The sequence below is a fragment of the Caloenas nicobarica genome, chromosome 11 (assembly GCF_036013445.1).
Source record: "Caloenas nicobarica isolate bCalNic1 chromosome 11, bCalNic1.hap1, whole genome shotgun sequence".
NCBI lineage: Eukaryota > Metazoa > Chordata > Aves > Columbiformes > Columbidae > Caloenas > Caloenas nicobarica.
The window spans coordinates 16,568,415-16,591,156 of NC_088255.1; the positions used below are offsets into that span (position 1 = coordinate 16,568,415).

The window sequence follows — 22,742 nt, forward strand, 5'->3', positions numbered from 1 at the left end:
TATTTACACTCTTTATTTGTCAATGCACCACCACGAGACGTGAACTAGTACTGAATTGTGCACGGTAGCTTTCCAAGCAAAAACAGATCTCAAAACAGATAACAGTAGTAGATCTCCATCAGCTACTGCGGTTTTCACAAGCTGATGCAAACAAATATATTGCAACAGCCATCAGTTGAACATTTTGAGTTCAAAGACTGACTTGCTAAAAATACATTCTGCAAAATGCTGGATAAAGATAGACCTGAATTTTAACCAGACCACTGTAGAGTAAGAGGCTTCTTGAGATATGCAGGTAAACAGCACATAACTATCTATGATCAAAACCCTTTTTAAATCTAACAGGAACTTGGATTGGAGATCACAAGAAAATAACTATATGCCAAGTCCATTTATATCTCATGGAATGCTTTGGGGCTTTCATCATGCTTTTCTGTAAGAAAACAGGAACTTGGCTGCATTAAAAACAATATCTTAAAATGAGCTTATTTCCAAAATTAACGTATGTGCAATGCCTGATAGGTGGAAACGTTACCCAGCTATACTTTGAATAACTGAAATCTGCAATACCAATATGAAGAGCTTTGAAAGTCTCCCAAATTTGTTAAACAATGTTACTGCCAATTTCATTTTCACAATGAGCCAAGTCAGTCTAAAGCTTCTGCATTCAAACATTTAAAAAGCAAACACACAAAAATAACCAAAAGGACACCATGCTGCACACCCACTGAGCCAGAACTTCCCAGATAAAGCCGACTGCACACCAGAGCCAGGGACCGGACTCAGGGTGGTGATTTTAAAGATGAGATTACAAATATTGTATGTTACTTTAACTGAAAAGATCATCAGATGAGTACTTGCTGTGTAAATCCAGCATGACAAGCAGCTTCTGACAGTCCTCTGTACTCAGGGTAATTCTTGTCATTTATTATGCAATTATTTTTCTCACTTGTATTTAGTTTTTTAAAAACCAGAGACTCTGCTGAACAATGTAAGGAACTGTAAGGGCACAGAAATCACAGCATGTCAGGGAGGAAGGGAATAAGATAATAACACAGTCCTGCAGACTAATTTAATCTGAGACAACCAGTGAGTGGTACAAAAAACCAGGAGAAAAGAAATAAAGGCAAGTCTTCTATGCAAAAAAATTGAAGTTGAACATTTCCATGCCAGTTGTTGGTCTCAGTTTTAATTTTTCTCACTCTCTCTCTTAAAACAGCTTAGAAGGAAAAGGTTTAGCTGAGAAGTCTTAACTCTTTAAAGAAGTAAAAAATAATTTTGAATTTAATGCTTAAGCTCTGCGGATACAGAGCTTGGCAGAGCAGCTCTTGACATTCTGGACTGGGATGAGACTTCTCCAGGTTTTGCAAAACCCAACTGGAGGCAGAGGTACATGAGGAGACAAGGCTGGAGGGACATATAAACTAAGAAAATACAGAATGGGCACCACCGGTAGGAGGAAAAAGAAACTGTGACAAGGAGTTTAGAAAAGGGGGAGAGGATCCTTGCAGTCAACCGGACCTTGGCAGAGGTAGTGAGGCAAAAGCAGCCAGAGGAGTATGGGCTGTTCACATCTGCTCCAGCAGAGCCCAAGCAAAACCACACGTTCTCAGACTTCACCACCCCTTCCTTCTCAGAAACATCCTCGAAACCCACCAGCAAAGCACCCAGCTCCTTCTCCCTGAAGGTGCTTTGTTCATATTCACCATCAGCCTTAATTCTTAACTTTTAACCGCTGCAATTTTCTTTTTGTTAGTTTGAATTAGTTTTTCTGTGCAATGTATTCAGCTCGCTGGTCTTTACTCAGCCATGACCAGCACTGTTTTCCGCAGAGCAGACAGGTGAAGGACCAGAGATTTCCAACATTTCCATCATTTATTCTTTTAAATGATACAGACCCCTGCAGCTATGCACAGAGCTGCCCTATATAAAGGTGTGAACTTATCACCTCTGCTCTCATCTTCATTTCCCACTTCCCTCCTCCTCCCCTTTGGTGCACAGCCATCGTGTCCTGGCCCCTTTCACACGGCCGCTCTGACTGTGAACACAAGAACAGATCAGAAAACAAAAGAATATATCCACATCATCCCCAAGGAAAAAGAAATGCTCCTCCACATTTCATTCTCAGTTTAACACATCGTGCTGCTCTCCCTTTGATGGCCTTCTTGTTCCAAATCGGGCTGCTGCTTTCTTCAAAGTTTTACTTTAAAAGACGTGGTCCCACGGTATCACATCTCATCCTCACCCCGCTCCCCCGCCTTTCTTCTCTACAACCCCTGGATATTTGGTGGAGAAAGCAAACAGCTTGTCAGGTGGTGTTATGGTTGAAGTTAAAAACAAAAGAAAAAACCTGTCATGCCGCTAATGGTGTTTTCTTGTTATTATGCCTTCTGGTGTGATAGATCCACAGGGTGACTAACACTGTCTGGATTGCTTCCTTTTTAGTGCTGATTTATTTGAACAGGTTATTCCCTGCCTTTTTGCCTACGACAACTGGAGAGATGTGCAACAAATTTATTATCTATCCTTTTCTGTTATTAAAACAATTCTGTTCCCACTGTATTTTGGTACGGTCCCCCCAGCAGCCCCTGAACCTTTGGTGGTCACCACCAACTTGCCTGAACATCCCCTGCCCATCTCAATGGAGACCCAAGATCACTCTCAGCTCCGTGCTGAGCTTAAGTTATGGCATTTTAATAATACAAAGGCAGAAGAAAAAAGAAAGAGCTTTTTACCAAACTCCCTTTTAAATAAACAAAGGTCTCTCTCTTCCCCTCACCCTACCCCACGTTTGCAAACAAGCAACAGATGCCATCGATTCACTTTGTACCTAAGCTTTTGATCTGGTTGCACTTTGATTTTCAGTGCTCACTTTTGACAAGGAAGGGAATAAGAGCCCCATTTTTGTGACATTAATAGAGGCTTTTCTGCTGTGGTAATTTATTTGTGCTCTGCTAATAATTTTCTGCTGATCCACACAGATTCTTGGTGACAGACACGGAGAACAGGACAGCGTGACAAAACACGGTTTCCATCACCGTGAAAGATTTCCCGGGGGCCTGGGGGAGCGTGGGCTGCTGCTCCCCCAACAACCATTTGCCTGCTGGTAAATGGAGGTAAAGGTAAAAAAACGGTAAAGGAGGACAGTGCAGAACACCCATGCCCAGGCTGGGAGAGAGCAAACGCTGCGCAGCCTCCAGCACAGGGAGCTGCCCTAAGAGCGGACACCAGGGAAGGAGACTCATTTTAATGCCTTGCAGGGAGCTGGTAAGAACAAGGAAAAGGCATCTCTGAGAGGCTTATATACAACATGGTACTAAAAAGGGCAAGTCAAAGACAGCAGAGGTGGGGAAAAGCAAAGTTTCTGTGCAATATCTCCATCCTGCTTGGTGCTCCTCTGAGATCTTGCTGAAGCATGTGGCAGACAAAAGCTTTAGGAGGCATTTTAATGCAAATAAGACACAACTTGGTCTTTCACATCCCCCTATTCCCACAAGGACACAACCATTCTCTGAGGAGAGCCCTTGCACAAGAGCAGCTCCATCCTGCACCGCGCTCCTCAGCATCACGAGGAAGGACAAGGAGCAGAGTAGGGCCTCAGGGCAGGGTACCCAGCTGAGCTCATCGGCCGCAAAACAGAGGCAGAAAAGTCTGATTTGCAGCACCATGACTGGGCCACATGTGGCGCAAGTGCAGCCAGGCACTAGTGACTTTATTACTTTACCTAATGATCCAACTTCAACTAAGGATGTGCATCATCCCACCAGCATTGCTGGAGACCTTTCCCAGCAGCTTGCGTGATGAGAAGAGCATTTGAAGAGGAGCTAAAAAAGATCCCCAGCAGTCAGAGAAGAAAGACACCAGCAAGTCAGCATCAGAAAATTCATATCACGCCTGCCCGTACTCCAGCCCCTCTGCAGAGCGAGGGCTGCACGCTCCCAGCTGTCAGTCCCTGGGCAGACACACACTCGCCGTGTGCTTCGCGGCAGGGAAAGCGGGATGAGAACAGCAAGCACCTCGCTGGCGGGAGGTGTGAGAAATCCTTGGCAGAGCACAAAACTGAAAGCAATTTTAAAATCAGCATCAGGCATCTGACAGCTCTGAAAAGAGCCGCCTCGGTGTTCGTGTGCCTTTACAATGCTCTGCGAGGGCGGATGCAGGAGTTGGGGACCATCGACGTGATGGGAACGTACCGTTCGGCAGGAAGATGTGGGGCAAACACAAAAGCGTTATCATTGATCCAGACATTGTTAGGCTGTTTGGTATATCACTCGTCTTCCTTCCAGCTAAGAAACTTTATATGGTTGCTCATGTAAAATTAAGCTTAATGTGGCATTAAGATTCTAGAAAATTATGCCTGGAGACGAAGAAACAAAATGAACTCTGAGTAGCGACTAAGCCTGTGTTGATTTTTATGCATGCGTTTCTCCATCATTGTTACTAAGCTGGTAACACTGTGAAGGGCACAATTATTTATGTTCCATCAAATTAGTAAGTAATTCAAATCCCTGACGAAATCTCAAGCAAAAATGGCTTTCACTTCCACAGAAAGTCCTTCTGACACTTAAATTGTTCACTTAGTCCTGAGAGGGCACTGTAAGAATATAAGAACTTCACAGAAAAAAACCAAAAAAGCTATGCAACCAAAAAAAAAAGAATTAAAAAAACCCACCAGCTCACCACTCACAGGCTCACAGGAACCATCCCTACACCTAACTGAGAGTCGCTGGATCTGTCACCATCATGGGGACAGGCCAGCATGGGTGCTCTGTACGGTGTGGTGCAGAGTGGAGTCCCCACACAGGACCAGACCTTCCAGACCCACCACGAGGCAAATGAAGAAATGAGGCGAGTGTTTGAGTGGGTGTGTAATTTCCTCTTTGAAAACTGAATGATTGCGAGGAAGAAGTGACAGTCCAGCACAAATTGGGAAGGATGCTCTGCCATTTGGAGGGAGAAGGATACGGAAAACCAAGGAAATCTTACTTAAATAGGCGCGTTGAGATGAAGCACATGGGAGGAGCAAAGCTGAAGGGCTGGTGATCTCTCCAGTCTGCAGACGATATATGAACATGGTCTAATTTAACAGCAAGGTGGTTATCTCAACATCCACGTACATTCTCGATGTCTACATGATAGGCAAGTGCCTCTGTATTTTGATGACCACCTAAAAATAGCATGGGCACGGAAATGCTATAAAATGCAAAGAAACTTAAGGTTTCGATTTTGCCTTTCTCCAGTTCCTTTTGTTGGATCCCTGCTTGATCCAACCACCCTATCCAAAAACCACAAGAGTTTTCCACTGTATTTCAGCCAAAGAGTCTGTGCTGCCTTAGGGTCCCAGTCGAATGGAAGGCAGGAAGAATCTTTTCAGATAATTTAAAAAAAAAATGTGCTCGCGCAAGATGTAAGTAAATTACATCAAGGAAAGAAACGAGGGTGTCTGGAATAAAAGCTCACATCTTTACTATTATGCTATATAATAACATTAAAAGAGAGATACAGTATGAGAATTCTTCACTGAAGCGTTCCATCAATATTTAACTTAAAGAGAACAATTTCTTTGAACAACTGTTTTGTAGGAGGAAATTCCCTTACTCTAGCCACCAAAAGAGCCTTAGAAAAGACCTTTAATCAGAGCCTTTGAAACAGGAAGCAAGATTTTCCTCTTTTTCTTCCTTAATGTTTTGAAAAGGAAACAAGCTATTGAAATATATCAAGCGATTTCCTTTACTTGAAACACTAGCTGCCTTCTGTGCATTGTGAGCAAAACAAAAATAAACGCCTTTTATCCACCCAGATTTTTGCTGCGGGTAGGCAGCACCAAGATGGACTAATCACTATGTGGTCAGGGAATCACAACCTCGGGACCGTGTCACATCCTACCCAAACAATTATTTTTGGGAATGGAATAATACTCTTAGGAGACACCACTATGATTATCCACCAGTGGCTATTTCGGTTGCAGCAGCGAGGAGCAAGAGAGGGAGCAGAAGAAACCCGATGAGATGGCTAAAACACCGTCACACTTGCAGGGGGTAAAGAGTCTTGAAATAGAAGGCAGGTAGAAAAGAAAGCTAAAAGGAGATCCTGGTCCAGTTAAATGGCAGCTTGACTTCACTGTCAAATTACTCAGCCACTGAAAAATCCTTGCAGCCCAACTCATCCTCACTTTATTTTTGCTAGCCTGTTTTGTTACCCAGTGGGAGCTAGATAATAACATCTATTTGTGGAAAACAACACAGTTTTTCAGCTCAGTGTGTTGTTTTTATTTCACAGCAGAACACTGCAATTTATAAGCAGCAAAACCTATAGAAAATTCTCTAAATGAAGGATTTTATGGTATGTTATCATTTAACCCCTATTTTTCACTTTCATTGGATTTATTGGTGTTCCTAGTTGCAATGTTAAATGACTCTGAAGGTAGAGCAATTAATCCAAAATCCTATTTGTTTTAATCTAACACTGTCAACTAGTTTTAGGTTTGCAGTCAAGAGAAAAAAAATGTTTGTTAAGCTCTACAGCACTAGCTAATGTCTAAAGACAATCCTCGGAAAAGGTGCAAAGATGTTTTATCACAGCACGATAGATGGGACGGAGATTTATTATAGTACCTAGCACCACTCCAGCAGATGCCTTTTGAATTACAATGAGATTATTAAAACTTTACAAATCATTATATTAAAACCTGACAAGAGTACTTTGGGAACTGGAGCATCTTGATGTCATTGCTAATGATGCATTACCCGTGATAAGGTTTCAGGAAAATTCCTAAGTAAAAACTGGTTATAAAAGTATAAAATATATTAATATTTATTTCAGTACCTGCTGTAAGTTCAAGGATAATAGGTTTATATGCATCAGAACAGCCGAATGATCATATTTATGTCAGCATTAGAAAGATGTTCATCTGCTGCTAAGTTTAATTAATTTTCACAGGTAGTTAATTTTCTGTTTCATTATCAGCTCCCTAAATTCGAAAGACAAATAATTTATAAACAAATAGAAACTTTGGAAAGTAGTATTTTTAGAGCAAACAGAAGATAAATAGCAGGAGTGAAGCATCAATGCTGCTTTCGAAGTACTAATATGAATGATACATTGTAGCAGGTTTTGATTGATAACTTACACATTCTAGAGCACTGACTGAATAGAAACCAATTGTTTACTGTTAACCCCAACCCATTTTCAGGTAACAAATGGCTCTGATCTTTACCAATCAAATAATGGCTGTGATGCCCTTAAACATTAATGAATGAGCAATGTGCAGGCTCGCGCGTCCTTCCAGGGGTGACCTGGTCCCTTAAGGACAATATTCCTGCCCTTCTCCCCTTCCTGGCAAGAAGAAAGTTTAAGCAGCTACTTACCGTGATGTACAACGCCCTTCAACCCATGGATAATGGGATCCAGTGCTGGATTGTCCCTCTGACTGACCTACATGCAAAGGATACAGGATTGGTTACATCTATTCTGGCATCAGGCAGAACAGTCCCAGTTTAATCTTCTAAAGTGAAAAAAAAAAAGATGTTATCTAACAAGCTGCTTAGTTCTCACATTTACAATGGCTCTTCCCAAATGCCAAAGATACATGGCATAATAAAATGAAGAAAGGAAGGTTAAATCAAAATAAAGTGTCTTCAGAATTCATTAAAAGATCAGCCATATTATCACCCCAGCAGAGCCTAAAAGCAGAGAGCTGATTTTTCTCCATCCACTTCTGCTTTCATATGGGGAAAGTGTGTGATAAACAGAAGTTATCTCAGTCCAATCCATCCCTTACTGATATGGGAATAAATCTGAAATCAGTAAAGCTGGACCCCTTTTAGCCATAATGGAACTGGGCCTTGGCATCTCTTTGCTATTCATATTTTTACATTTATTTAATTTAGTGTTGTTTGGACAAGGGAGAGGGAAAAAACTTCTTTGTGAGAGGATCCAGAAGGAATCTCTGATTTTTGACAATGCAACTGCCCGCACTGCCAGACCATAACCCGTTACTCCCGCAGCATTTCTTCCGTCAGCCACCAACCACCTGTGTCCGCAACGGTGAGACCCGGCACCAGCGACAAGGGAAAGGCAGCAGGAAGGATCAACCTTGCTGAGCTCCACAACTTCCAAATTAAACCCACTACTTCAGTCACGTACTCGTAACACAGCCAAGGAATTTACAACCAATAATGCCACTTTTTTTTAACCTTTTTGCCTCTTCAGAGGTATTGAAGGAATAAACTCTTGATTTCTCTGAACACATTCCATTATTTAAGATACTTGCCAATTTACTTTTGGGAAAGAAATACTGCCATGTACCTCATTCATGTGGTACATCTTTATTTTTGTTTGCCACCAGTCAGTATCAGAAGCCTAAGCAGCGTTGATCTTTTTTGGATGGATGGCTCCCAATGGGCAAACATATCGAATGCCAATGAGCTCCTGTACTTCGCGGCTTGCCCATGATCTCAATGTCATGAAGAAAACCAGAGTTTAATCACTTCATGGCCATGTATTAACATAAGAAGAAAGGAGTGGAGACAAAAGATGAAATCCCTGAGAGTTGACCTTGTGCCCAACAGGGAACACGCTGCCATGTGAAGCGTAGAACCAGCTTGGAGCGCACTCTTAGGAAGAGGAGATCATTGACTGCAGCACATCCAAAAAATGCATTATCGTAAAAAAAAAATTTAAAAATAATAAAAAAAAAATCACAAATTCTAATGGGCTGAGAGGAAAACTGGAATCCACTGACCGAAGTTTCGCAAGCACGTCTCTTCTCATCCTTCCTCCCCATGACTAATTAGCAATCTCAGAAACCTCATTATCTTCTCAGCCAATTGTACTGAAGAAAGCAAAAAACAAACCACCTTTCTTTTTTTCTGTTTATTCGGCCTTTGAACTACTCTGCTGTGTTCCGGACACATTTTCGTGCTCTTGTCTAGAGACAAAATGGTTTGTTTTCATTTGGTGTTTTACATGGAAATTGAAGATCCTTTTCTCTTCACAGTACTCCAGAACTTTCAACGATTGGGTAGGGCAAGATATGCAAGAAAATTATGAAAGTAGCAACGGTAGCTTTGAAATATATACAGCTTAGATGTTACTGGCGATAATATTATTAGCCCCGAAGGCTGCAAGCTCTTTGAAGCATGAACTTCTATATGCCCAAAGCGGTGCTCTGTACACTTTGGATTCTGTATAAATAATAATCACAGTACGCTGAACCCAATGACCCACTTTGTAGGTTCTGCCTGGCTTCTGGCAAATCAACAGTAAACACTGAAAATGCAGAGCTGTTGCAAGACACATTCCTGCATCTTTTCCATTTATTCAGGTTTCTCCAAGCTATGGGTACCACAAAAAAAAAAAAACCAAACAAAAAAACCAAAAAAACCAAATCATTAAAAAAGCTACCAGCAATTTAGTACAAAACTGTAAGGAAAACTTGCACTGGATGTGAACAGTGTTTTATTTATTGCTGCTTAACCACAAATTGTAAAGAGTTTTATTTTGTTTGCTTTGTTTTTATTTCTGGTGACAGCTGCAATCAGTTTGAAGAATCAAATAGATGGAAAGAATCCTAAAGGTTAAAACACTTCCTTTTGGGATTTTCTGTCAAAGTAGATCAATTCTTAACGTCAGCCTTGGCAGCTCCCCTTTAATCTGCTGAGGTGGTGGTATGTCTATGTAGATCCAGCTACGCAATCTTTTTGATAGCATATTCTGCAAACATGCTGTGTTCTTCAGCAGCATGAAATCAACAGTCACGTTGTTTCTTTGGGGGCTGGCAAACAAATGCTCAAGGCATCTGGAGTCATGTTTTCTCTCAAGGTATGGGGAGTGGGATCTCATGTTTCTTTAAAACCCAGAGACAAACAAGTACCACTTGTGGAGATGTCAGTTCAGACCTGAATGGGATATAGTCTTATTTTCCTTCCAGATGCTTTTTCCCTTTCCTTATACTCAGACACTTCTCCCACACCTCATTACAACTGTTTCAGGATCTTGGCAAGACCATAAGAAAAGTGCTCAAAAGTTTCCTCATTTTGTGGAACGGTTCAGGCTTCAGAGCAAAACTTTTCTCACATCTTTTTTTTCTTCAAGTTCTTATAAAAAAACCCCAAACTTGAATTTCCTCTCTGGTTTTTTGCACTTCTCTGTGTCCTTTTTCTGCCTGTGTTCATAGAAAAAAGGAAGGTTCTGAAACCCAAAATGTCAAGTTCTATCCCCGTTGCTGTACGTCTCTGGTTTAACTGGCCTGGAGCTACCATGCAGGTTGAGATCAGAGATTCACCCATACAAGAGCCCTGTCTCTGACAACAGCTGATACCTGAAAGAAAAGAAGGGCAAAAAAAGCAGAAGGAATAAAAGGACAAGAATCTCTAGAATAGGAAGTGTCCTTCTGACCTCCTTTGTGATTCCATGTCATGAAGCTTGAGCTTACATCCTCCTACAAACTGTTTTTATCTTTCTCTGTTATATAATCTGTATTACAGCAGTGTGTTTTTTGCTATTTTATGAATATATCCCGGAGGAAAACAGCAAGGGATTCTTTAGATTGACTTTACACACCACATTTCTTACGATGCCTTGGCTGCAGAGTTAAAGACCATACTGGGTCTCAGCATTTAGACTTCACCCAACACACGCCTGCCAAAGCTGCGCAAAGCTTCTCTTTTCTTGTGAGAGAAGAGCAATGAGCTTCCCCCTCCTCGTTCAAGAGGCTAACGCAGAAGAAACATCACACACACACACAAAATTCTCCAGCACAGGAATTTCACGCACAAACACAACCCTGCTATGCTGCTGGTCACGAGCGTGCTGCACAGCAAGTATTAATGGGACAGATGGAAAACCATCCTGAAATTGCCCTAAAATACCCACAGCACCACTACTACAAATGTTGTTTCCTGAACAAGATGCTTTTGCTCAAGACTGACTAACACTTTATAGGTCTGCAGTAAACAGGATAAGTAATGCTTGCGTGCATCATTTATAACTGAAAAATGCCTGTAATCCTCTTCAGCAGAAATAAATAGGTAACTATCATGCTAAGCGCAAGGGAAAAATAAACATGGAGATATCATTAAGCAGTTTCTTATGCTAACACAGCTCTTACATAGGGTAAATATGGGATGAATATGACATGAGGAAGCAAAATCTCTTTGTTTATCATACCCTTTGGGTGACTTTAATACCTGGTGCACATGCCATTCCGAGTAGAACAAACAGCTTGACATTACTGCAATGAATAAACAAGCGTTTGCAATGTAGGAAAAGGTAATGTACAAGTGACCCCATTCTGCAGTCATAAAGCAGAGACGTTCTTCGAGGGAAGTCATGGTGGAAATCGTTACCCTAGACAGGTTGCATTTACTTACAGCTCCCGCATCTAATGTGGGGACTGAGAAATGATTCATTCCTCAGTGAACAGCAAGGCTGATCAGTCGTGAACTCTATTGACAACAGCGTTAACACCTTTCAACAGCATAACTTGCTGTCCCCTTGCTTGAAAGTGCTGCTCCTACAGCCTTGCCCTTCGAGTTGACTGGCCAGGGAGCTGGGCACCTTCTCACAAGAATGTTATTAATACTCTAAAGAGGAAAGTTCCAGCGAAGGAGCAGAGCAGAGAGAACACACAGCACCACAGCCAAGCTGATCATGCTCATATGGGCACGAAGCCACAGCACGTAAAAATAGACTTTACTGGGCAAGGCACTACTCCATAGAAAGCCCTTGTGTTACAGCAGTTTTAAGCTCAGCGTGCGCGAGTTAAAAAAAAAAAACAACAACCAACCACCAGTTTTCATTCTCTATCATTCATTGTACATTAAGTAATTGAAGCTCTCTGCTCATCTGATTATTTTATAGGACAAACCAGAACCTCCAGAAGTCTCTGATTTAAAAAAAAAAAAAAAAAAGAAATCGGCAGAGCCGTAAAGTGTTAAAATTTATACCGCATGCTATATAGTTTAAACCATATGCTAAAGTCATGTAAGTAAACTACAACCTGTCTTTCTGTTGGAAACAGTTCTATAAAGCAGAAAAAAAAAGTCTCAGGCAATAATTTTGAGTTTACAGTGGCCTTGTTAGGAAAAATAACAAAACTAGAAAAACAGGGGAACGTCCAAATAAGCATTGAGGCAGTTAGAAAGGCAGCAACAGCGGATCTTACCTCCGAGACCCCTGCCCAAAAGGCCAGAGTCCCCCATTGCCCATTGCCTTGGGCAGCCCCTCTGAAACCAGGTTATCCTCCCACCAGCCAACGTGAAAGGGCTGAGGAAAGCACCACAAAGCTCCCCAATGATCCCTTGTACCAGTCACTTTAGGAAAAGTAGGTGAACGTTAATAGCTTGAATAGCTCAGGAGTAAGGAATACACTTGCCTTTTAAATGCATGTTTAAATAGATCTTTTGTATTGAAGAAAAGGGTGTAGGGGGAAAAAAAAGGGCGGGGGGTGGGGAGAGAAAACCCACCTATTAAGAGTGATGCAAAATAAAAATTTCTCTCTTCTTTCCACCTTAAAAAACCCCTGGCATTTAGACTTATTAAACTGTCATAAATTTGCAGCAACTGCTTTCAAGCTCATTAAATGGGCTCACAGACAGTATTGCAAAGCATCTCAAAACGAAGGAGAAAGCCATAGTCGGCTATATTGAAAGGCGAAATGACATGCATTTTGTGCAAGTCAGAGGAAAATGAATGGCAACAATTTTGTGATACAGTACCTGAGCCTTTCCCCTCCGAATAGTGATATAATTTACTTTTCTCTCCCACTGCAACATTTGGCCCTTGACTTGGAAACTAAATCTTCAATCCATCAAGCCTTACCCATCTGCTAAGTAAAATGGCCAAGACAATCTGCATGCCTTGAATGCGATATGGGCAGCTGCTCCCGGAGTGCTGTGGCATTAACATCCAGAGACCATCCTCCTGGGCTGTAACGGATGGTGTCTGCCAAGGATGAATGACTACGTACTTAACCGTGGCAGCTGAAGCCAGTGACAATGGCTGACACGGAGAGATGCCAATGTGTCAAATTCTGCTTTCAATTACAATGGTGAAAGTCGGGGGTAATATTCCCCCAACCGCACGCCTTCAGCTCCCATTCAGCTTGCGGTTAAGATCTACAGCTCACCAGTCAAATACTCAAGTCTCCAAATGCTCTGTACAAACAACTAAGAAGAAAAGAAAGCTAATCTAAATTAACTAAGTTGCAGAGATTAAATTGTGCTGTAGGGTTTCAGGACAATCAACACGGTTAAACAATTTATTCTCTTATCAGCTCCATAGTGCTGGACAGATGCCAGCCCTCAGTCTCTACGAGAAAGGACCTGATTTTCACTGTTTTAGGACAGAAACGAGAAGAATCCCATTAATGCAAACACGATGTGTTTGAAATGCTGTTGCTGTGATGTTAAAAGAATTCAAGATAATCACAGTCAAAAGAAACATATTTTTCTCAGCAAAAGCAAAGTACTTGGCATATCGCTTGTGAAACTCCCCAAATTCATGGGTTTGGGGCCAAATTATTTCAGAGCTAGCTTACAGCTTGGGTAGGTGCTGCTCCTAACCCTTCTGGACGGTGGTGCTTTAACCCCGCATTGGTCTGCAGCACTGAGAAAGGATGCACATCCTGGCTTTGTGGTCTGCACCCTTTTGCTCCACACAAAGTCTATTGTCTCACCTCTCTCTTCTCTCCCTTGTGAAGTCGACATTGTAAAAGCTGGTCGTGGATAAGTACCTCGTCTCTTAAACATTTCTGAATAAAAGGAAGTGAAAGATTTCAGACAGATCTGGATTAAAAGATATGAAAAGTTTACATGCGCTTTGCTTTGAAATACAGTAGGAAATATTTATTCAGACCTTTTCCGGAGAACTGATGGGTGAGAAGGGATACTGGTTGACACTACAGCACACTGAGCTACCTGTGAAGGCAAGAAAATGCCTACAGGGCTCCCAACATAAAGCTAGATTTGGTGCTCTATGTTTTTCATCTTCACAAGCACTAAATGATCAAAGAATGATATATCCCTGCTCCTACACAGATGGTATTTTCTTCCATCACCCCCATATATGCTATAATTGCACATCTCCCGTACGAGTCGATGCAAAAGGACAAATCTGGCCAAGAGCCTGCAGCCTGACAGAGGTGAGCTGGGAGACAGAAAGCATTTGCCATGTAATGAATGGACTGCCCGAAGTAAGTATCCTGCAAAATATATTTGTAAGGGAAAACAAGAAATGGAAACAACCCCCTTAATACTTCAAATTGCTGCTCATGTGTAAAATCAGAGAGGATAGCAGGTACCCAGGCAAGATGTGACACTGAACCTTATGCTGGCACACACGCTATTTCACACGGATACTGTCATGACCTTTGATTTTTTAAAAATGTGCATTAGAGCTGAGCTCGCCTTTGCCTACGGCAACTGGTTTCAGGTTCAGCGATTTCAAGGGAAATTCTGTTGAGTTAAATCTGGGTTTGGCCTTCAGGTGTTTAATAATCCTGCTATGAATGAAAATATACTGAAGTCACAGAGGTGCACATGCTGTCAGAGGGGATGTTCCTTGGTGTCTCATTCACTATGTTGTTTGAAAAGAGGGGAAAAAAAAAGTTAATGAGTCTTCCAATGATTATTTTAAATAGAGTAATGGGTGTGCATTGATCCCTCTAGCTAATTCCACTTTGAATAATACATCATTCTGACTGAAAGCTTGCTAGTGATGTATTAACTTCATATTTCATCACAGCTTTGGAGGGTATCTACAGTGAGATATTAACTAGCAGTGCCAAAGAGGAAACTTTTTTTAAAATCCAAAATGGTTTTAAAAGCATTGAGCTGACTTTGGGGTCAGGTGTTCTGGCTGCCCCTCATTTGTGGCCGACTGCAATGCAGCTGCTTGCAACCACAGCTCTTCTCAGCCTTAATTTTGTACCTGCTGCCTCTGGACCTGAGTTACAGACAGCCCGGGACAAGGATGGGACAAACCAGGTGGTAGATCAGCAACTTCCACTTTCATTATGTCCAGTAGGGATGCTTAAAAATACACGAAGCATAAATAGTCACCTTTACACCAAAGGTTGGCTGAAATATCAGTGTTATAAAAAGAGCGAAGGGACAGCACAGGATGCTGCAGAACATAGGACAGCAACGTGCAAATACAAGAGACTGTCTCAAGAAAAGCAAGAGCATGAAACCCAGAGGTGGAGTTAAGTACTGCTTGATAGCTCAGAGTACGTTGTGTTTGTGCACACCGAGTTTCTTTGTTAGCAGATAGAAACATTGATCGTGTGTTGTACCCATGCTGGCAGCTGACTGATCAGCTCCCGGGGCTGAGGGAGACTTTGCAGCCTCCCCGTGCAGCGTTACCTCCATTCACTACCACAAGACTTGCAACCACCAGGATGGGAAGAAACAGCCAGCAACGTGTTTTCCTTTTTGTAAGCCACTCGTTTGCCCAAACTATGGCTCACTCCATTGATAAGGTAGGCATTAATTTCCCCAAAGCACTGCACTTTGAAAGCATGATGCGGCTAATTTACTGCAAGTGAATAGCACATTCAATTAACAAATTATTGAAAGATATTAATAAGCATATATCTGAAGAAAAGCAAAAGATATCTGCAACCCAAAAGCGCAATCTGATTAGTAGCAATAGAATGTTTAAGATATAAAGCTCTGTAAAAGACAAAAATGTAATTGCAACACAGAGGAGAGACAGCTTCAGTGGCAGATTCTCAAAGCTGGAAAAGCTTGATTGATAGACTCTACCATCTGCAGCTGCGCAAAAAAGGCTAGAGTAGCTGCAAGTTTATTTAAAGCAATTTTGGTGCACTGAGCCTACTTGTTCTCCTTTGAGAAAATAATATGATATCTTCATAGAGCATGTAGTCTACTTATTTAAGCAGCAGTGTGCAAGATCTCTCAATCCAACCAGTAGTTCAGCTGGAAAAATGACACACCAGGGGGTAACATTTTATCAGGATGGAGGCTATTTTATAAAAACTCCCATCAGTTATAAACTGTTCTCACTATCTGAGGTTAAAAAAATAATAAAAAAATAATTTAAAAAAAGGAGTTGGGTCTCTTTTACAGTTTCCACAATCTGCCCAGTTTATGGGAGTGTTTAGGTAAAAATAACCATTTTGACCTAAGCAGAGAGGAAAATGAAATGGTGTAATGAAAAAAATATAATGAGCACTACAGCCAGATCATCCTACAGCACCCACTCTTTGATATATGGCTTCACGCATTTGGAAAGCCTAAACTCAAAACTATGAAATCAAGAATGGAAGTCAGCTTTCATTTTCTTCTTCTCCTGTATCAAATTTGGTACAAATGTGTCCAACTGAGAAAAATATATCTTCAGCTTTTTTTTTTTTGAAAATAAAACAACGGAATCTGGTGGCTACATGAGAAAATATGCTGGGCAAAATGCAAAGGGTAAAAGGGAACAGCTCAGACGGGCATCTGGAACCCCAGCATTTTGCAGGGGTTTGTAATTTAATTGTTCCAGCTGAGCTTGCCTGGGACGCGGCAGATATTTCCGGCCTTTTCCCTCTCTTCCAGCCAACACAAAGGATTTTGGTGAGAGCGATCACAACAATCACCTCTTTAAAATGAAGAAAAGGAGACCTCTCAGCTTCTGCCCAGCTTTCCTTCATTCTACATGAAAAGTCCTCTTTTTTTTTTCTCTCTCAGCATTCCCTACAACAGCAACGGCTCCCTCCAGCCCGCGAGTACGAGATGACTCAAGTTGGCATCTGTGAGTCACAAACACAAAGGATGCAGAAATGTCAATTAAGTTACACAGCCACTTCCCAATGACAACCACACCTCAGTTCACAATTAAATTAGAAATTCAATGAAAACAAATTGTTGTAGGTGGTTGGGGTGTTGTTGTTGTTGTTTTTTGGTTTGTTTTTTTTTTTTTTTCTTAATCTCCTGCTTTGAAACATCAAACTCCAATGTAGTTTGCTTGCTGTTCCTTTTACCTCATTCTTGAGGAGGTTGGTGTGAACTGATTTTCTGAAACTGCTGCAGGAGTTTTTGCTACAGCGAATTCCTTATGTCCAATGTAGCAGCCATGGGCTGGGAGGGCTCTCAGGCTTCCAGGCATCTTTGCAGTACAAGAACCCAACATTAGACCAGTGGTGTTCATTAACAGCTTTCTGGCACAAGAGGACAAGTCTGTCAACTACGATACATTTTTGTATTTGGAATTCTCTTTCATTTAAGTTCTTCCATTTTTACTTATCCTTTGTAAATTTTCAGTGTCCTTTAAGTTCTTGCAGATGTGCGCAGCTTTGCAAAATGCTGTGAACTTACACAGTTCAGCGGTCACGGTACCTAAGGCAGAAAGCACCAGCTAATCCTCAGAGTTTCCTCACTTCTGCCTCCGCTCTCATTGAGTTGCCTCCCTCTTCCTTCGCCCACCTGCCACATCCTCCTCACTCTCTCCTCCCACCCAGCGAGCTGTTTCTGTCTCCTCCTACAGCATCCTCTCTTCCCAAACGGTCCCACGTATCCCCTTACGCACCCTTGCACGACTCTGCCACCTCCTCCTCTCCACCCCCTGCCTCCTGCATCACCAAGGAAGTCCCTGTGCCCTTCCACCCCCACCCGAACATCCTTCATGGAGACAGGGAAAAGAAGTAATCTTGGCTACAGAAGCGGGCTCGTCCAGGGGGAACTTGGCCACCAGCAAATGGGGTGCCAAGGACACCAACTGCAGGACTGCCCAGGACTCCATAGCTGGTGGGCATGAAGCACAAGTGCACCAAGAGCCACATCCCTGAGCCAAGGTGGGTGCCAGCAGCAGGGCACTGGCACCACTAGAGCTCCGAGAAGCAAGTGAGAGGAGGCAGTCCTCATCTCAATCTCCTTCCAGCCACTGAATTAAGAGTGGCAGGTTATGGCCTGCAATTTTCTTCTCAGCTGCTTCTAAGCTACTCAGGTTCCTGCAGCAACAAAAGTACAGCTCAAACCCCCTTTATTTCACCTGGTGTAACACTACACAAAACACTGAGGATCATATGTCAAGCTGTTTATTTTTCACTTGGTTAGAATGACCCAACAACTCACTCAGTTCCTTACAAAAACATTTCAACAAGTATCATGGCTTGTGTTTAGAAGAAATGGGGGAATTATTGTGCAGAAGAAAAGCACTTAGAATACAAGTGCATTAAAAGCCCGGGAAACATTCAGTTTGTGGCAGCAGTCTCTTCCTCTTGAAATACAAAGAAATACAAAAACTAACATGACATGTAGGCTTGTTTCAAGATGTTCTACATTTCTGCAGTGGCAAAGTGAATGCTATTCAATCACTGTGAGTAGGTGATAGTCTTAAAGCCACAGAACTCCTCAGGATGCTCTAGCCTTCATGCCTCCGCTCCACGGGCTTCTTACAGCTTTCTGGTGCTCCTGTGGAGTGTGACCCATCTACGGAGGGGGTTTTCAAGCTCTGTCTCTGGTCAGGAAGCCCTCCTCCTACACGGGATATAACTTCAAAATTGCCAGAATCTCAAAATCCCAGGCAAAGGTACAAGAGAAGAAATAAAATGCAACTGAACGTGATTTAAAACAAAACTTAAAACGTGGTTAGAACAAAAGGTGCTCTTTGAACAAGTCTAGTCTGACCCAGAGCAGTGAAGACGCTTCCTGCAGGTGGGTGCACACAGGAATGCTCTCAGGAAGAGTCTTCCATCTCCTCTCCTCTCACACACTCTCTGAATCTGCTTGTCAGAGAACCTGCCTATTAATTTGAGCTGTTTACTTCCTTCTTTTTAACCTCTTCTGTTCACGGCCCAGCACTTTAACTCCTGGGTGTCCACAGTTCACGTACACTGGTTATGAACCCATCATCAACGCTGTGGTCAGTCAGCTGGACCATCCGGGCTCCTGGCATATGATTTGTCATGATCCCAGTTTTGGTATCCGCTTCTAGAAAAGTTTCTTATCCCTCTTCTCAAAACCTGGCAGGCTGCATGATCCTTTGATGGCACCACCCTCATACAACCACCTGCGACTGGCACCACAACCCGCGCTAGGTATTTCCCTGCCAAAAGCCTGAGCTGGTATGGAGAGAACTAAAAACCCAACGCTCTGTAAAGATGATCCTCAGAAGGCTGGCACAGAGGGACATGTTCACTGCCAGGTTGCACAGGCAATTGTCCCCAAAATGCCCGAGACCCAACACAGTTTTAGTTCCAGCCAAGCTGTACCACACATACGAGGAGCACTGCACTGTGGCTGCTGTGAAGACAAGAGGGTTTTCAGAGCTAATGGCAGCAAGCACCAGTGCTTGAAGCTTGATGCCATGAGCGTCCCATGTTCTCTGCAGACTGGCCTGTAACCCAGCAATCCGGTAGGACACATCTGCGATTGCAGCTCTGTCCTACACTCAGATTTAAGGAGGGCAGCAAGCATTTTAACATATGGCATGATAAGGAAAGCATAAAAAAAATCTGTTTTAGGGGTAAGACCCTAGTTATATGCCTCAGATGCAATGCAAGCAGTAATGAAGTAAGAAAGAGAGTATTTCCTAAAAGGCAGGCATAGGCTGGGCACTTCCAACATAAATGCAGCACTAAAAAAACCAGCTGACAGAGATAATCTCCATAGCTCAGCATGAATTTATATAGCCTTTCAGCAACTCCATTAGACAGGTGTGGCAGCAGCCAGCTGTCCTGCACACACAGACCAAGTTTCTCTAACACCCGAGGGGCCATATGGCCCCGCAGCACACCAGGGTACCCCCCTCTCCCACCACCATCTGTCCACAGAGCGGTACGGTATCGACCCCAGGGGCAGTGCGGAGCAGGTCTAGATAACGAGCGCGTTCAGGCTCAAAAATGATGGATGTTTCTATCCACAACACAGGGACCATCAAACGGCTCTACCTAGACAGGTTTAAAAGCCAGCTTTACTCCCGGCCTTTAATTCTCTGCCCAAGTTATGAGAAGAGACAAGTCTAGCCATAAGGCGGGGTGGGCCGTGTGCTATTAGAGAAGGTAAGCTTATTAGTTGAAATATAATAAATCTCTGTAGATATCTGGAACAGCAGAAGGCAACAGTTTGCTTAGCCATATCGCTGGTAATGAGTTGGCAAGAGGAGAGCATTCCAAAATGTTAACCTGAAGTTTAATTTGACTGGTATGCACTTTGGGAGAGTACTTTACAAGACTGGTTCACCCAAGACTGTCTGTCTGCTCACGTCTTCCACAACATGCAGCAGGATATAAAAGTATTTGGTTTTAGCAGTTTAGAATGCAAAATGAACATGAAAAAAAAACATTTTGAAAAGTGATTGATGTAGTCTAATCATGTCTCACACAAGAGCATTTCAAATGATGTTAGATGTTTTTACAGGACCTAGATATGATAACGAAAGTTTGCCAGGTGACAAGGTAGGCGAGGGGGAGGAAGGAATGAAAAAATAATGTTATATTGACCGCTTCTAATACACAGGCATGTGCACAATGCCATACAAACCACAGATAAAATACACAAAAAAATTTACTGGCTTAGCCATTAGGGTTATGGAGCTTTGCCTTCTAATCAACACTTACCCATATAACTGTTTTTAAATATTGATCCGGTAACATGACCCTGAGGGGAAGTAAATATCAAAACGGGTGATTTAATTCAATCATCCTGATTTCTTCATAACATGATCCTATTTCCTCAAAAACCCAGAAAGCAGTAACTTAAGTGAAGCTTACAGATCAGCTAATATATTTACAGCCTTAAAATAACATGAGACACTATAAAATACATTGAGATCCGAAGTTAATCTGTTTCAGCAATACTCTTGCAGCAAGTGAAGATGAATTTTACGCTGAAAAAATCCATTTTATCAGGAGCAAGACTGAGCTTTCTAATAACCAAGCTACTTTCTAATGTGGTACATCATTTTACTTTACTCATAAAGAACAGTTTGCCAAATCTCCGGTTAGGCTTCATTTGATACAGTACAGATGTTGCAAAACCAATAGCTTCTTTCAGAAAGTCTCTTTGCTCTGATAATGACTACATTACAATGCATTTTTGATGCGCGGAAAAGGTACGCTTATAATCAGCAGCTGAATACTTTTCTGATACTATCAGGCAGCTTTTCTTTGGCTTTCGCAGTGCTCCCAGAGCTGTGGAACAGTTGCAAACACCGTAAGCTCATAGGAAAAAATCCTGCTCCATCTTGCAAGCCTCTGTCAAGTCACTGTTCAGACGTGCTGCGAACAGATTTAAACAATCTTTATTTAACACATATTTCAATTTTCGGCACAGAATAAGATGGTGATTGGCATTCTTGACTCTTATCTAACTCCAGTAGAGCTTAATGTGTGTAAAAGTACATCCCAGCTTTTTTGCTGGTTTTGTTCTGGGAACTCTGATACAAGTACACCTGAACTTAAAACAAAGAGGGCTTTAGTATTACTCAAACTGGGACCATTTAATTCATTTCACACTCATTACCTCAGTTGGATTAGTGTGCTTTTCAGCGAATCTCGGATGTAGAAGATATATCTGAAAGCTACTAAAATTATACTGTAAAAGGGTTCCCAGGTTTACACACCCTCATCTCCACTCCATGAACTCAAAGATTTCTGATTTAGATTCACAGGAGGTAAAACATCAGATATAAGGATTGCTCTGGGCAAGCCGCCATCTCGGCTGCAGAATTATTTTGGGGGTGATATGCCATCAGCATTATCAGTTAAGCCATCAGCCGTACATACAAATGTCTACTTCCATACAAAGACATAAAGAAAGGGACCAGACTAGACTCTGATTTACTTCCATTGCCTTTCTTTGACCCCTGGAAAGAAAACCACCAGCTCAGAAAACTCTCGATAATCATCTTTCCCACAGTCGTTCCGCAGCACAGAAACTATGGATGACAAAAACCAGCAACAACTCAACCCTCCGGCAGTAACCTGTAGCACTGGATTTACGGTAATTAAGGATAGATTATAATTAAATTACGGAGGGATATTTTCCTGCACGCTCACTCTGCATCATGTGTAATGTATAGGAATTACAGAGGAAACCACACGTGTCATTGGTAATAACTGGGGTGGCACTCACATGGACACACCAGCCTGACACCGAGCCACGCTGTCCCCAAAAGGGGTGGGCAGCACCCCCTGCTCCCAACCGCTCCTCTCCCCTCCCTTGCACACTTCCACGCTTTCACATCACATACGATCCGGGAAAAACACCCTGACATTTTCGCCAGACCTGTTCTGTGACTTGGCTAAAGATGGACGGGGCGGGCAGCACAGACGGAGGCAGAATTCGGGTGACCACGTAACCATCTCACTGATTGTACAAAAACGACACGTTCCATTATTTGTACAGTGTGAGCCCTAAGTGATTCTTACATCTCACAGAAACCTATTAGCAAAAAGCGACTTTGTGAATGGAGTGTCTGGGTAAACACTTCAAACAAATACATAAATTATGCATAGTCAGTGTAACTTTTTCTACCTTAGGGATCAAACTGAAATGAGACTAAAGAATTATGTTTTATTTGTATTAAAAATGTATTAGCTGCTGTCCAAGAAGGTTTTCTAGAACATTTGGTATGCTACCCAGGAAATTCTGTCTGAAGCTTGCATTGTTTATTATTGCCAATACTAGGAGAAACTTGGCACTGTTATACCTGAGAACTACGGCAATAATTCTTCAGGCAGAACAGCTTAAATTTAATAAGAATAACTTTTTCATCTGAGTCAGAAGATCTAA

At 42.2% G+C, this 22,742-nt stretch overlaps 1 protein-coding gene across 1 annotated transcript in view; it reads right to left on the reverse strand.

The window, feature by feature from the left end:
- Positions 1–22,742, reverse strand: part of PTPRG (protein tyrosine phosphatase receptor type G) — a 410,558-nt gene that overhangs the window by 107,739 nt on the left and 280,077 nt on the right. The window contains exon 6 of the mRNA XM_065642503.1: positions 7,368–7,434. Coding sequence (XP_065498575.1) covers positions 7,368–7,434 — 67 coding nt within the window. The remainder of the gene's footprint in view (positions 1–7,367; positions 7,435–22,742) is intronic.